This window comes from Copadichromis virginalis, linkage group LG10 (genome assembly GCF_057382275.1).
Source record: "Copadichromis virginalis isolate Kocher_CV1m ecotype Utaka linkage group LG10, C_Virginalis_male_GT1.1, whole genome shotgun sequence".
In the NCBI taxonomy this organism is placed as follows: Eukaryota; Metazoa; Chordata; class Actinopteri; order Cichliformes; family Cichlidae; genus Copadichromis; species Copadichromis virginalis.
Window position 1 is genome coordinate 24,096,968 of NC_140627.1, and position 15,576 is coordinate 24,112,543.

Sequence of the window (15,576 nt, forward strand, 5' to 3'; positions counted from 1 at the left end):
TAGCGAGCTAACTTCCTGCTAACTTCTAACTCTGTTAAATTTAATAAATTCTGTTTTCATGGATGCCTGGATGTTAAACTTCATAGTTACACCTGGTAAAGCAGCAAAACTGATCATTTTATTAAAGATGAAAGAATTTAGACAGTTTTTAACTCTCAGTGATGCCGCAGTGTTCGCTTGACTTTGGGACCTGAAGCGGACGGAGTTTTGGACCCAGATTACTCTGCGAAGCTCCTGACTATGGTAGCCTTAATGCGCCAACAATCCATCAAGCGGTGCGCTTTCCTAGCTTACCAAAGTCATACTAAAACATTTTTTGATAGATTTTTGAGCACCGTGTACCACATAAAATCGGTTTGACGTCAGTAAACACAATTAGAATTTATACATAAGCAGCTCAGGGTTATAAGGTGTACTGTCAATTTTTGATTAAAAAAAATTAAAGGATTTTAAGTGCGCTTTATAGTCTAAAAATTACGGTCATAGAGAAAGTTAGAATGATAAGATTATTTAAAATATAAAAAGAATATGTAACATTCCCAAGCCTAAAACCCTAAAACAATAAGGTACCACTATGGAAATAAGCCATGTTTTATCCTGCATTATGCCTCATTTTCTACCCATTACAGTTGACTATTATTGTTTTTACATTGTATGCATCCATTTATGTGTGTGTCATCAAAATATGGTTCCAAAGCCAACTCATGAAGAGTCACATGGGGGGGCAATAATTATCTGAATCCCTGTGGAATTTTTACGTTTTCTCATTTCCAAAAAGGAAAAACAGAACAGTCTAATTTTTATAATAGTTTCATTTTAATGGAGAGACAGAATGACGGGCTCAACAAGAAGCTTGATGACAAGATGCCAAGCTTCTTGTTGTGATCATTTGGAAAAGGAAGAAATATAAAATGACTATCAGTCCGGAGATCCATGCAAGGTCTTGCTTCATGGGGTGAGCATGACAATGAGAAAGATGTCCAAAACTACAGGGATATGCTAATGATCTGAAGGCAGCTGTGACTCCAAGGTCACCCTGCTCAACATGAGTTTGCCAGTTAACACCTGCAAATCTGACAGAAGTCTGCAGGCCACAGCCAAGAAGAAAAGAAGTGGGCCAAAATCTCTCCTGAGATGTGTGCAAACCTGGTGACCAACTACAAGAAACATCTTACCTCTGTGTGGTTGCCAACAAGGGTTTCTTCTGGTGTGTTTTCTTCTGGAGCCATAAAAGATCTCCGCCCCACCCCCACCCCTAATTTATCCCTCCACTTACATCATTTCTGGTTTATCTATCCCAGCATCCATGATCTTTGCCCCATTCTGCATCTGGGCAATTCTGCTGGTTGCTTTGTGTAAACTTGTATACTGCTACTAATAATAATAATAATTGTCTGACTCATATGTGTACTTTGATCCCATTGCAAAATAAATAAACTCAATTCCAGTGACCTCACCAAAAACTCCATTCGTCCTCCTCGTGTCGTGCAGCTGACACACCACAGGTGACATGATTAGTTTTTACAGACCACACTGAGATTAAAAAGACATTCACAGTCTTAATTTTGATTTCATCCTCTGTTTGTGGGTCTGCTTGTTCATTCATCCACTTTGAATAAATGGACCCGGCTAATTTTCCCTCTGAAGGCTCGCCTGCTCTTTGCCTCATCAGTGTCTTCTTCGCAGGAGGAAGAGAAAAGGAGAAGGTGGCATTGCTGGGAGTGACAGATTACTGGTCGAGAGGAGTGACCCATTTAATAAGGTCAGTCACATGATGGCAACACCATAAGCCTGTTGGTCACTCCAGTGGTGACCAGCCTGCTCACTGAGGAGTTATGTGTGAAGATGAATTAATAGCATTTAGGCCACTATGTTACCAGAGACACTTATGAGGGTTTCAGTTTTAACTAAATACACAAAGAAAAGGTCAAATAAAAGTAAGAGCCTCCAAAAATAATCTGTGGTGTAGTTACATATGAAGATGCTTAAGATAGCAATTCGATTATTTTAAAGAGCACGAGAAGTGCCCTCTCTGTCTCTCTCTGTCGCTCTGTCTGATCATCTCTTTGTCAGCCCTTTCTCAAGGTTACTTTAGTTCAATGGGAGTGTCTTATTTGGACCACGTGATCCTGATGCAAAGTTACTCTGTGTCAAAGCTGTGCTCAGCTGCAGGGATGGCGTGATGTACCAAATGATACCCCCCTAGAAATAAATCAATATATAAAATAAATAAATAAATAAACACTGGGAGAAAAAAGATATAAGCTTTAGCTGAATTTATTTAATCGGGAAATTAAAAAATGTGAATGACCGAAATGCATCATGCAGATGCAGCTTTAGACATTTGCGTAGTTATTTTGCGACAAATGAGAGAAGCAGCTGACCACTTAATGCGTATGAGCATGCAGCGAGAACGGATAGTTCATCCCCAATAACCTTGGTGTCGATCGGATCTTCCCGCACGACCTACAAGCCCCTCATATTCAGCAGGGGAGTCTGCCATTGCGCAGCAGCCAACTGGGTGAAGGTGGGAAATCCACTAAGAGCGAGGATGCTTCTATAGGGAGTCGGGGTTTATTTCCTCAGTCAACATTTTCAGTTTTTTCAAGCGAAATTTACGCTGCTGGAAATCGCCATCCCCTGCCCGGCTCCCCCACTGTGGTCTGTCTCAGTTATATTGTCAACCCCCCCTCCTCTCTGCCTCCTTAATCTCCCAGATTGTCGGCGACTTGCTGCAGTCGATGCTGCAGTTCTGAACCGCTCCTGCGCCGGGACAGCTGACTCAATGAGAAAGACATGCTCGCATTCGTTTTGGTCTCTGGGTCTCTCTGGATTATATTAGGTGAGTCGTGAATGCCTCTTTCTCATTTTGATTCATTTGAACGATTTAGCGTCGCTGGGCTGGAGGCCAAGAAAAAAAGCGGATGCACCTGCCGCGCAGTGGGCCGAGGCGCATTCGTGTCTCATTCATTACCGGCTTTTTTATTTTTCCGAGGCTGTGCTTGAATATTTCAGTTTTTACAGACGACACTGCAAGAAGCTTTAGTCGCGATCCATTGCTGCATTTGGCGGTTTGCCTGCACCGCAGGACGCGGGCGACATTTTTTCATTTTCTCAGGCTACACGTGTGTTAAGTCAGCCCGGGGGCAGGCGTTAGCATTTTACCCTAGCGGGCTCTAGCTCCAAGGAAGCGCAGGGCTCGGATTTCTGGTCAAGAACTCCGAGATTAACAGGCCAACATCATCGAGGGATGCATTCAGGTGGGCATTAGCTACCTCTAATCAGGTATGGAGTGGGATGGACGACTGGTTGCCATGCGGCTGGGTCCGCGCGGCTGTTCCGGGTATCAGGGTTTTAATGTAAAAGTGTGTGCTTTGTGCTTAAATCCAACTATTAAAGACGAGGCTGGAAGCTGGAAGAGATGAAAGGGGTACATTTAAGGTTGGACCGCCGCTAAGGTCGTATGACATTGTGCGTAGAACCCGGACACACGTCATTTAAACCCCCACCCCACCCCCTGTTAGCTCACGTCTCCCAACAGCCGGCCATTCACACCCTCGCGTCTGCTGTGCGCCTCTACTTCAACCTCGCTTTCAATAATCTCATATCAAACACATCAGATGGGCAGAAAGCCGGTTTTAAAAGTCATCATTTCGCCCATGATGTCGTCCGCCATGCTTCCGTGATGGAGGATGAGGGGATGAGGAAGGATGAAGATCGATGACGCGCTTCAAGTGGCTGCCGCTGATTGGACGGAGCTGTCCATGAGCGAGCAGTGCTGAAATCCTGCGGCCTACCGGCAAACTACCGGGCACGGCGTGCTCGCTTTCACCAACACGACCCCCACCCTGGTTTTACGCACCGATTCTTAGGGGTGTTGGAGCTGAGCAGAGACACCATTGCTTGACATCCGAATAAATAATATCAAAATAAATAAAGTACTTAAAAAAACATCAGTTTCGAGCTGTGATGTTAAAAACTGAGGGATTCTCATATGATGAAAGAAACTGCAGGTAGTGAAGGCTGTTTGTTTGTTTGTTATTAAAGGATTGTGGCGGTAGATTATGTGCCAGCTCGGTAGGTTTAATGGCAAATAGGCGGAGGTTATTAATCCTCCAAAGAACAGGTCGCACCGCAGCGACGAACATGTGGTAACAGCTGGCGTTTTGACTGGTGCGCATTAATATTCCATGTTGCAGTTACAGGTTTGAATGTGCTTTGTACGCAATCACTTGGAGTCTGTGATCCAAATTTAAGATGAAATGAATTGTTCGCTTGAAAATAAAGATCCCCTGGGAGCACTCAATGCACCTCTCACCTGTCACCACATCCCAACGCCCTGCTGCTCCTTAGAATAAATAATGCATTTTAATCAACGGCTAGTGCAGCCCTACACATGGTGTAAGCCTATTCTTTTTCCTCCCTTAATATTTAATTAAATAGATAGGGGCGGTTTCACCCCGCCCTTTGCCAAGAAACAGCCAATGGTGTTTTAGTATCCAAGCAGAGCAGCTCCTCTGTTTAACGTAACACAAGCCTTGTGCACACCAGGGGACTGCTGACTTGTAATTGGATGACTATCCAGTACATCATCATGCTCTTTTTTTTCTTTTATTCACACTGAGAATCTTTTGCCTCTTAAATTAGAAACGACAACATGAAGGAAGTTGCACTGTGAAAATGCTGAAATGAAATTCCTCTAATTAAAGAAGAACTGCATGACTGGGCAATCTTATAAGACAAATCTTGAGGGTTAAGTAATTCCTGCTGTGCAATAATAACTGCTTGTTACTGACCACTTTCACTGAATCCTAGAAGTGAGGTGAATTCCAGGAAAGGTCATTTTATTTGGAGCGGTGGATGGAAATTTGCTAACAAGCATGACCTTAAAGTGGTGCATAGAAGATATATTAAACAAATGCAACACCTTAAGTACATATCCCCGAAGACAGTAATAATAAAATTAGGCAGTCTGGGTGTTCTCAGGGCCATATGTCAGCATGGATTTTTGCTGTTTCAGCAGTCTGTGCACACTCTTCCACATATTGTGGGATGATGGGTGATGGTTCAGTATTAAGTGCTGTGCAGCTGTCTGCCTCCCTCTTTCTCATATACATTTGTTTTTTAAGTGGTGCAGTACTGTACCGTACTCTAAAATGCTCCATCTTTGTTGACTGGATATTGCCTGTCATGAGCCTTAAACGAATCAACTCCCTTTCTGATTAAAGACTTTAAAAAAAATTTGTGAGCATCTACAGCTGCATGCTGGTCAGTAAGAAAGTGTTCTTAAACAAAATAACAGCCATTTAGAACATGTTTTAGAATATACCTATGTTTCCTCGTTCCTCTAAAACTGTATGTGTGCAAGGAGAACACCCTCTCTAAAAAGGAGTGAAGGTGGTTGTCTTTGCCTGGAGTTCACAGACTGTAAAATAAGGCTGTAAAAACACAACACTATGCATGTACACTGTGGTTAACACTTTTGCAAAAGTGTTGTTTTGGGGGTTTTTCATCTTTCTGGAAGAAGTTTCAGTTAAAGGGTGTTGCTCTATTTTTTAAAAATCATATATATACACACACAGACACACAGTGACTTGTTAATGATCCTACCCCTCCAGCTTGAGATCTAAAAGTCTGCTTTCTCTCTCACTTTGATAGTCAAATTAAACTGTGAGCAGCATCAGTTGATGTGTGTGTGTGTGATTTGTTTAAATGCGCACGGGTTTCTTTGCATATAGGTGGGTACGCGTGTGTGTATTGTTTGACACTATTCCAGGCCAGTGTGTGTGTGTCATTTCCACTTACTGAAGGAGAAGTTGAGTCTGCATGTTTAGGCAGCGAGAGCCAGAAAGAGAGACACACATACACATACACACACACACACAGCATCAGGGAGGAGGGGTGGGTGGGTGTGGTGAGAGTGTGCAGCGTCTGTTGAGCCGAGGGTGGTGTGATACGGAAGCCAGCCAGGCTCAAACGAGGCCAAAACGCTTCTCGCTTCCCTCCTCTTGCTTGCCTCAGCTTAATCTGGCTGTTGGCACTGGCAAGGTAATCACTAGTTTGCACCGGGCAATGTGATATCCGCCCGGTACCCCTTGACACACATCACCTGCACACACACCCACCTACACAGACACACATCACACCTCACCGGCTGCCTGGCTTCCCCGACGCCTTTGTAAGTGCCGCTGACTAGACCACATCTGCTTTTAGATCTGCTGCCTGCTTTGTTTGCTCGATATTTCTCTTTTTTATTACAGTGCTGCATTTTTTTTAACATATTCTGTATATGTTGTATATTCCAGTCCCTTCTGCTCAGTATATCCATATTACTTATTTATTCTGCACCTTATATCTTTAAATGTTCTTGCATGAGCAATACCTGCTCTACCCCTCCTTGACTGAGATGCAGGAGTGGGGGAAAAGATCATTCTTCTGCACCGGATATTACAGCATCTCTGCAAGTATTCCTTATTGAGCATGACAGAAAAAAGTTGTGGTTTAAGTCATGAGGTGTGGGCAGAAAGAGATATGAATGAGTGGCTAAAAGAGAGTGACTTTAAGCAAGGGTAGGTGGTGTTCTGGGATGATTAAGCACTGATTAATTGTTTTTATTTATTTATTTTAAAGAAAAAAAAAAAGAAAAGCATGAGCAAGAAGAGCGATACCGTGCACTGACGCGAGTGACACTACAAAGAGAAGGAGGTGAATTTGAAGAATAAGAGAAAGCTGAGCAGGATGTCTTTAAATAGAATACTGTAGTGAGGTTACTGCTGGTCATCTGTCTCTGTGCTAATAGGTTGTAATCTCACCAGGTTGGACTCTAATCATTGGTGATGTCCCTCGGATGGGCCGATGGGGCGGGACTTAAGGACGAAGGGTTGTGTTTCCTTCACTTTAAGCCTCAGAGGTCAAAGGAAGTCTAACTGACCCATTCACTTCCCCTGATAACTGCATAGATTGCTGTGCCCCTGCACCAAAATCTTTGCTAAGTGAAATCTTCCTGAGACAGGAAGGGAAGGAACCTCTGGGGCTGAGGTGGTACGATAAGGAGCCAACGTTTCATGCAATTTCACTAATCTAACTGGTTAAATAAAGCAGCAGAACTCCTTCGCATTTCTGTTTTCCGTCTCTATTTAAGGGAACTCTTTAAAGAAACTATGCGAGGGAGGCTGCAGTTGCGAATCCCCTTTGCTCCATGTAATTCATCTTCAAATCAGTGAATCGCAGTTCCGTTCATTTTTTTTTTTTTTTGCTTACATATGTATGAAAAATTACAATGTTTATTTTTGTAACCCAGCTGTTCACGCGCAGCATGTGCACTAGACGTTTTGTAACAGATACGTTGCAGTCAGTGTTATCTTCTTTCAGTTTTCTGACTGTGCACATCTGTCAGGCTTGCAGCCAAGTGTATGTCTGCTCATGTCTACTCATTTTCTTTTTCCTCCAAGCATATTTTTTCACACTCTCTATTCAATCTGTTTTACCTCATGAATTAGGGCGCTTGCCTCACTTTCTCACTTTAGGTCAGATTGCAGGGTCGATCACTGGTACAGATCTGAAGTCCTGTGTTTTAAAAATGACATATGGTCACTTGATGGTTATTGAATCTGTTTCATATGGAAAATCCCAAGAAGTCATCAACAAAATGCTGAGAAAACCAGAGAAAATAGAAGGCACATGTATATCATAAGCTCTGCAACCATTTACAGCAGTGGGACACTTTGCTCAGCTTTTTGTTATACAGTATTACCCGATTATAAAACTCAGAAACATCTACGCTATCTCCACGACTGTTGGAAGCTCAGCCATAGCTTTACATCATCTCAGTTGCAATAAACCCTTATCACTATTTTATTGCAGACATCTGTCCACAGACTTCCCTTGCAGTGGCTCAGGAGAATGAAGGTTTTTGCAACCTGCTAACTGTAAGATTCAAATGACAATGCTTGTCAAGCAGCCTGAGCTGTAAATGCAACAGAGTTGCATTTACTTCCTTGGGTTTTTGAGGGTGCAATGTGTTTGCCATTGTACAAATTAAACAGAGAGGCCTTTGAGTTCATATGCTGATGCTGAAGGTCACTGCTGTTGCTGATGGGGTCTCTGCTGACCTGCTGTTCTCCTGTCACGACAGCTGAAGCAACACTCTTTGTAGGAGGCAGCGGGAGGAACTTAATGGCTTGTATGGGGATGTGTTTATTTGTGTGTCTATATGTGTGTAAGTGTGTAGGGAGCAGGTGCTTTGGTGGTGTTTCATTGAGGTTACCACAGGACATCCTATAGCGAAGACTTGACCCTTTATATAAAAGTATCATGCAAACCAAAGTGCACAGCCTGATCTTAACTACGGAAAATTATTTTAAAATGTAATTTTGCTACTAAGATTAAATGCTTCTGGACCTCGTAGCTGTCAGAAGAGTGCTTCTCTTCCACCATTTGGAAAAGTGTACCAATAATTCACCTGGAGTGAAGGATGCTGCTTGTTATCTGGATAAAAACTGAAGAAGACAGCATGTACTGAAGGAGCCTCCTGAATGACTGGCTGCCCAAGTTTGTTGTATAAGGACTTGTTAGACCGCTTGCTGCCTCTCAAACCTTTTCTGTTGCTCTGTAGTCTGGTATCACTTTAAATTATCCGATATTGTCATGAAAACTTACAAATAAAGTTTTTTTAGGACAGTTTTCAGCTTTAAAGATGTCCTGCTATACTTTGTTTTTATTGTTTCTTTCATATTGTGAGAAAACTGGAACTTTTTTCATTGGCAGTTAAACAGGAATATACAGAAGAGAGCAGCATATAATAAAGCAAGAAATAACAATGGCCAATTAAATGTTTGCATCTTTGCTTGAGGCCAATTAGATATCCGGCAGGTTGTGAGTCACCTGCAACTGTCGAGCTATTTGAGGACAAGATGACGTGGCATGATAACATGTGTGTACTAAAGCATTCGTTGCTTTGCTTAAAGTCTGCATGAGTGGCCTCAGTAAACAGATGCCAACAGTGGGTGTCCGTAAATGATAAGCAGATGTGGATTATTTGCAGATGTAGCCTACCCCCCTTGTTTTCCAATCCTTGCTTGACTCATCTTGCTATTAACAGTATTTTTAAACCTGCACCAGACAAAATACCCTTGATAATCTTTAAGCGCCTTCTAGTTTAAGTGGACTAACATGGAACTGCACCTCTTTAAGCTTCAACTAGCCTGTAACTCGAGACTTTTCCTCATCGTAAGTCTTTTTAGATCTGATGTGTAGAAGAGTAAAATGAAATCTGATAAAGAATGTTAATTTTAGATTTATGAAGTCATATTTTTAGTGATATTCACCCACCCTCAGTGTTCCCAGTTCTGTCTAGTCTTCTTTATTGTCTCCAGATTGAGACGGTGCGTATCTGTGCGTCTGTATTTCTGCATCACTGATCCCAAAAAGTTGATTCTGTTCATCTGGACGTAGCATTTTGTAGTGGGAGAAGTGTTTCTTCGCTCTTCCAAGTGACTACTTCAGTCTCAGGCTACACCTACAGGCCAGTGACCCCTCTTTCAATGATGAGGATGTACACATCCTGGACAGGGAGGAACGCCGGTTTGAGCAGGGAATCAAGGAGGGCTTTTACATGAAAAGGGAAAAGACAATCTCTGAATCGCAGAGTAGGCCTAAGGGTATTTCTTTCGCCATCTTACAAGGCTGTGATTGCTTATCAGTGGTCATGGCAATTTGCATATTAATGATCAAGAAACTCAACTCACAGCCCATTATTCATCACTGGTGCTAGTTTCAGTCATTATGCAAATATACTGTTTAAAAAGTTGGGGAAACCTGCAGTTAGCTGAGACCGAAGAAGACGACATCTGCACAGTGATGCTTTTATAACCAGCCACTCTCTCTTTTCTGCCTCCTTTATTCCAGCTAGCTGCACAGTGGTGTCAGTGGGTTATGAAGTCTGTCTATATTTAGAGCAGGTCGAATGCTGTTCCCCCTCCGCTGCCTCTCTTTGGAAACGCCACTCCACCAATCCACTGCGACTCTTCGCTGCAGCCAAGCCACATTAGTCACAGGACACAAAACAATTCATTCGTGATACAGCCGCAGTTTGATCTAATTACTGCCTTGGCGGTCTATAAATGTTTACGGAGGTCTTCTGGACTTTGGTTTCAAAATCTGTCAACAAGACACAACAGACACATCTCAGTCCCCCAGATGTTGTTTAACATTCATTAAATTTCAACCAGATTTGGACCAGCTTGAAACTTCCAGCCTTCATTTAAATTACAGAAGAAAGAAATCAGACTGTTTCATAATGAAATGTTTGGCTCTGTACTTTGTGATTTAGAGGTGCTGGCAGACATAAGTTACATTTTTCTGTCTGTTTCCCACCCCCCAGTGAAGCTCAGAGTAATGCTTAACAGATATGAATGGTGTCAGTGTGCACATGTAGTTCTTAGGAAGAAGATAAATAAGAGTATTTCCCAAAATATATTCCCCTAATGGTTAATCTTTACCCAAACATAAAGAAAAACCTTCTTTCTTTTTGACATGTAAGTATTTGTTTTATAATTTTACCTCCATATCTAATGATTTTTAACTTTTAAAATCTTCTGTCTGTCTTGATTTTTCAATCAACTTTTACCGTCTTCACTAAGATCCAGTCTTACTGAATCCAGCTGCACACAACAGGCAGCTCAGTGGCTCTGGACATTTAATTATAGAATTAGCTCTGACAATCTAACTGCTTTAGTATCCACACAAATGCGAGCAATCAGTGCAGTGTGATTTAGAGCCATTATGAAGTGGCAGCTTTTACTTATTGTGCTAAACTTTTCCCGGTAGTTGAGCTGCTTTAATTTCCCCCTCATTATTACTGGAACATTTCAGATTTTAAAAAAGGCCAACAGAAAGAGAGAAAATATCTGAGAAGTGCGGCAGAAAAAAGAGAACTACGGACAACTGCGTTATTACAGGGCCGGTACTGTTTTCAGACACGAGAGGGATGCTGCGGTTTCTCACTTACAGGTGATAGTTTCTGTGTGAGCAGAAACTGGACTCAATTTAGAGGACTCTAGCCAAAAAAATAAAAAATAAAAATGGGATGGCAGTGTCAGAAGAGATGAAGACATTGCGCAACAGGCCTGAATTAAAGCAGAGGAAGTGATGAGTACCAGCTTACTGTATCTTAACGTGTTGTCATATGTCAGTGGGGCTTTACAAATGACTGTAGCAACTGACTGCCGTTAGCATCAGGGTGTCGGTGTGTTTTTGCGGTTGTATCAACTGAAAAATGATACTGTAGGGTGAAAGTGTGGTCACGGGGTTGTAATAATATCTGTGAGCATGTATTCATATATAGCAAGACTAAAAAGGTCGAGTTTGTGATGACTTTGTGACAGTAAAGTATATCATTTCAACTTTGAGTAGCAATACAGCTGCATGCATGACCCTGGATGAAGTGTATTTTGAATTTAAGCTTCGTAAGAGAAACTTATGAGTGCAGGAAGCAGTGCACATGTTTCTTTACGTTAACACACGCAGCACCTGTTTCTCCATCTTCCAGGCTAATCAAGCTTTAAGCAGCTGAAGACTATTTTACACTTACACACTGTCAGTTGAGGAGACTCACAACGGGTATTAGGTGTTACTTTTGAAATTTTGACTGTTAGTTTTGTTTTCCGTCATCAGCCTTTTGAAATGATTGCAGCCAGCGTGACTCATCGGGTGCAACACCTATAGATGATATCTCTTTGATGGGAATTTAGTAACCCAATGGAAATGTGCATTATGCAAACACTAAGTGGATATTTGGCTGCTTCACACTTTTTTTTTCTTACGTTTAAATTTGCAGAAATAGATAAAAGATTAATTGCTTCATAATCTGGACTGTGTACCCTCCAGTGTAGACGAGGTTTTTAAAATGCACTCTCAAGTCAGGCTATTCAGGGGATACAATAAGCCCATTATTTACTTTTCTCCCTTTGTATTTTTACTATTTTGGATAAATAGAAAAAGATGGTAGTTGTTTTATGTCTTCTAAATTCAGCTAATTTTTGGAAAGTTTTTAAAGCATCATGTGGGTTCATGTGATTCCGCCTCACTTTAGTAGTTTAGTGCACAGAATAGTGGTTCCGCTCTAAAATGACAGGTGAATGAGGAAGTCAGCGTTCCCACGACCTGATGTATTTATACTTACCAGCTTCATTGTCTGTTGGTGTTTGTGTCTGTGCATGCATGTCGGGAGAGAGACATGCATGAGAGTGAGAGACAGACAGACAGACGGTGAGACGAGACAGGAAGTGTCTGATTGGCTGTTAATTGTAGCACTGCCCCGACAGTTCATTAGATCAGATGGTGCTGTCTCTGACTCATGTCCTAGGGGAGGGAAGGAAACCCCCTCCCCACTCAGCACTACAGCCAGCCGCCCCCTTGGATAAATTATGTATTTCTTGATATGTGTGTGTGTGTGTGTGTGTATGACTGTGCAACTATTCCACTACGGTTTAACCGCTGTCCTTTCTAGTCATCAGTATAGATAATCTCTCCTGGCCTTCTTTTACAGTAAAAATGAGAAATGTGGGGGTGAGACCCCTCAAACACCAGCTTTTGAGTATAAATTAAGTGTTTCAGGTCATTTCGCTTCGGTGAAGGAGTAGCGAGGTCAAATATGCCCACGTATAGCCACAAAAACCTGTCATAAAGTGATGGAAACAAGTCTGAGAAATTAGTGGGAGGGATTAATTTTCTAGTTGTGTTTTAAATGTCTCAGTCTTCATCTTAGGAAGCTGGTTCACATGTGAAGTTGTTAAAGAGCTTACATGATCACATCCTGAGCAAGGCTTTCTTTTCAGTGGCATGAAATGTGAACTGTTATGTGAAATATGAAAAAGTCTAGAACTAGCACTCAATAAAAATTTGTATAGTTTCACGCGTGTTTGAGAAGCTGTGATTCACAAGACCTTGATTTAATCTGAAAAATAAATACTCCTGTTTGGTTTTAGGTAACTGAATAGATATTATATAGAGATTCGTTAACAAACTGGCATTTGACCTCACATTAAGCCCGAGAGTATACTTTTAATGTTCTAAAAAAGACCATAGAGACATGGAGAAGACGAATAAGAAGAAGAAACAAACCAATTTTTTTAAAAGAAAATTCAGATTTAGCTTCACAGCTTGACTGTGGAAGTGAAAGATTAAGTATTTTACACCTCTTTAATTTTTATGCTTATTGCTGCAGACTACTAACAGCTACCAGACAGTGGTTTTGTCTGCTTTAACCCTTCTTCCTTTTTTCCTTGAAGCACAGACATTCTGTGTGGAAAGTGCACATGTGGGTTTTCCTCACATGCAATGAAAAAAAAAAAGCATAAGTGCCATCCCTTGGTTTAAAAAAAACTAAAGAGTAGGCTTGCACATATTAGTATATGTAACAAGTAGATACTGCAGTCAGTGGCGGTTTATCTATAAGCAGCGTTAACTGCGGACATCAATATGAGGATGCAGAAGAAAGAGACTTGAGACAGAAATATGAGGTCATGTTAGTGTATTGTTTGCCTTTTTCAGGCAAGTAACAAGGATTAGTGCCCAAAAATGTGATTATCTGAAAGCAATACACCTGTCAAATCTGATTTGTCATATAAACAAAACAATCAGTAGCACTTTATTATATGGCTCATATAATAATATATGATTCCTCTAGGATTACAGGCAATCTCATTGTGTTTTACCTAAAATTTCATGTAATTATATTTAACTGCAAATGCTTCCAGGAAGTGAAACACTACTTAAAGTTACAGTATAATTATACCTTTCCTGTGAAATACCAGAAGTTACACACTATTACGCTACTACTTACAATATAATTATTTCTTCATACTTATTTTTCTTTAATTATTACTTAATGTATTGACCAGCAAGGATTTGTAGGTAAGTATACATCATAATTTCAGCTAAATAGATTTAAATTACTTTTGATTCCAGGGGAATCGATCCCACCAAACATTGAGTAAAATATTGATTTACCCTCCTCCTTAGCAAGTTGTGTTTAAGAAAAATGAATAATGGTTTGAAAGGCGTTGTAAGAAATCATTAGTAAAAGACTGCCTTGTCCCTTCTTCAGAGCTGAGTTCCACCCTGATGGAGAAGATGCAGGCCCAGGAGATGATGAGTGGCCTGAGGATACCGGAGATGGACGAGCTCGGTCAGTTCTTCCGCTCCCTGCCGACCTCCACGCTTGTGGGCATCGGCGCTCTGACAGCTGTGCTGGCGTACTGGTTAGCCACCAGACCCCGTCCCATCAAACCCCCCTGCAGCCTTCTGCACCAGTCTGAGGAAGTGCCGGTGAGATATTCACAGGTCCATAAAAGCGTTAAGTTTTGCATTCCCAAATGCTTTCAGTAACATAGACATGTTTGGACATTCACGCACAAGTAGTAGATATTTTTCATGTTAGTCTAGTCCTTCACAGTAAAATGGGGTCGATCAGTACTCTCTGTGGATTTTCTTTTGTTTTGTTTTAATGCACTCATGTAGGTCACCTTCAATTGTTAGCAGCCAGTGACGACACTAGGCTTTGTGTCTAACAATAAAGGCTAGTATTTTAGTTTTCTTTGCCCTAGCTTATACCTGTCAGGTTATTCTAAGCATCTGAAGCTCGTTACGACAGATGGCCTTCTGATCTCCTCCTCTTCTTTTCTAATAACAGGCAGTAATGGAAACCACAGTAGTACAAATGTAAGCAAAATCAAACATCGAAAGTAGCCTTTCATGCCTTGTTACTGTAACAGTTTCCATAATATGCCAAAAACTCTCGTACTGTAGCTTTTAGCAGATGTGTGGTTTTTATTGTTTTGATTGAAACACAGTCCTTCACAAGCATACACTACGCAACTTCCTGTATTTGGGAAATAGAGAGCTAAAAGACAGAGCAACCAACAAATTCTACTTCTACTTGACTTTTAGTTAATACTGAAGCGCTAAGGGGAAATTGTGCCCTTAGTTTAAACCCTTTTACTGGTTTAAACTAACCACCATACCAGTGAAACCAAACACTAGGTTTTTCACCCATACTTTGCACCACAGGCCTCCGAATACCAGCCTTACCCTGCAGCATCATGTTGTAGTGTAATGTGAAACCTCGAGAGGCTTGTTTTCTCTTTTTTCATATACATATATATATATATACCTATACGTGACACAAGCCACAGTACAAGCATGTAGTGTACAGTGTGTCTTGAGTCCTGGCTGCCTAATCTGTTCAGTCCTTTCAGGCTAAATGACTCATTTACAAAGTGGAATTTGCATCTACTATTGTTTTCTTTATGGGAATGAGCTCTAGTCATCCAGAATGTGTCTGCAGTCTAAACACAGAGGAAGCTTAGCAGCTCACATATTTTTATAGGCATTTGTTAGCTGACAAAAGAGATGGATTATCTCTTAGAGGAAAAGTTAGACAAATTTCTTCCTAAACTCCTCCACGCTCGGGTATCTATTTGACAGTGTTTTTACAAGGGAGAAAAATTAGATCTTATACCCTCAGAATTTAGAGGGAAGAAAAAGCCATAGAAATGACTGATGGTGTTGCACTGT

At 41.3% G+C, this 15,576-nt stretch overlaps 1 protein-coding gene across 3 annotated transcripts in view; it reads left to right on the top strand.

Annotated features, from left to right (window-relative positions):
* The first annotated feature begins 1,499 nt into the window (after nt 1–1,499).
* Nucleotides 1,500–15,576, top strand: part of acsl6 (acyl-CoA synthetase long chain family member 6) — a 36,867-nt gene continuing 22,790 nt past the window's right edge. The window contains exons 1-3 of one of the 3 annotated variants that reach the window (XM_085470764.1): nt 1,500–1,762; nt 2,718–2,842; nt 14,108–14,328. In XM_085470764.1, coding sequence (XP_085326890.1) covers nt 2,797–2,842; nt 14,108–14,328 — 267 coding nt within the window. In that variant the 5' untranslated portion in view covers nt 1,500–1,762; nt 2,718–2,796. Of the gene's footprint in view, nt 1,763–2,235; nt 2,843–14,107; nt 14,329–15,576 lie in introns of those variants that run through there. The other 2 variants (XM_085470765.1, XM_085470763.1) reach the window with 2 other exon arrangements.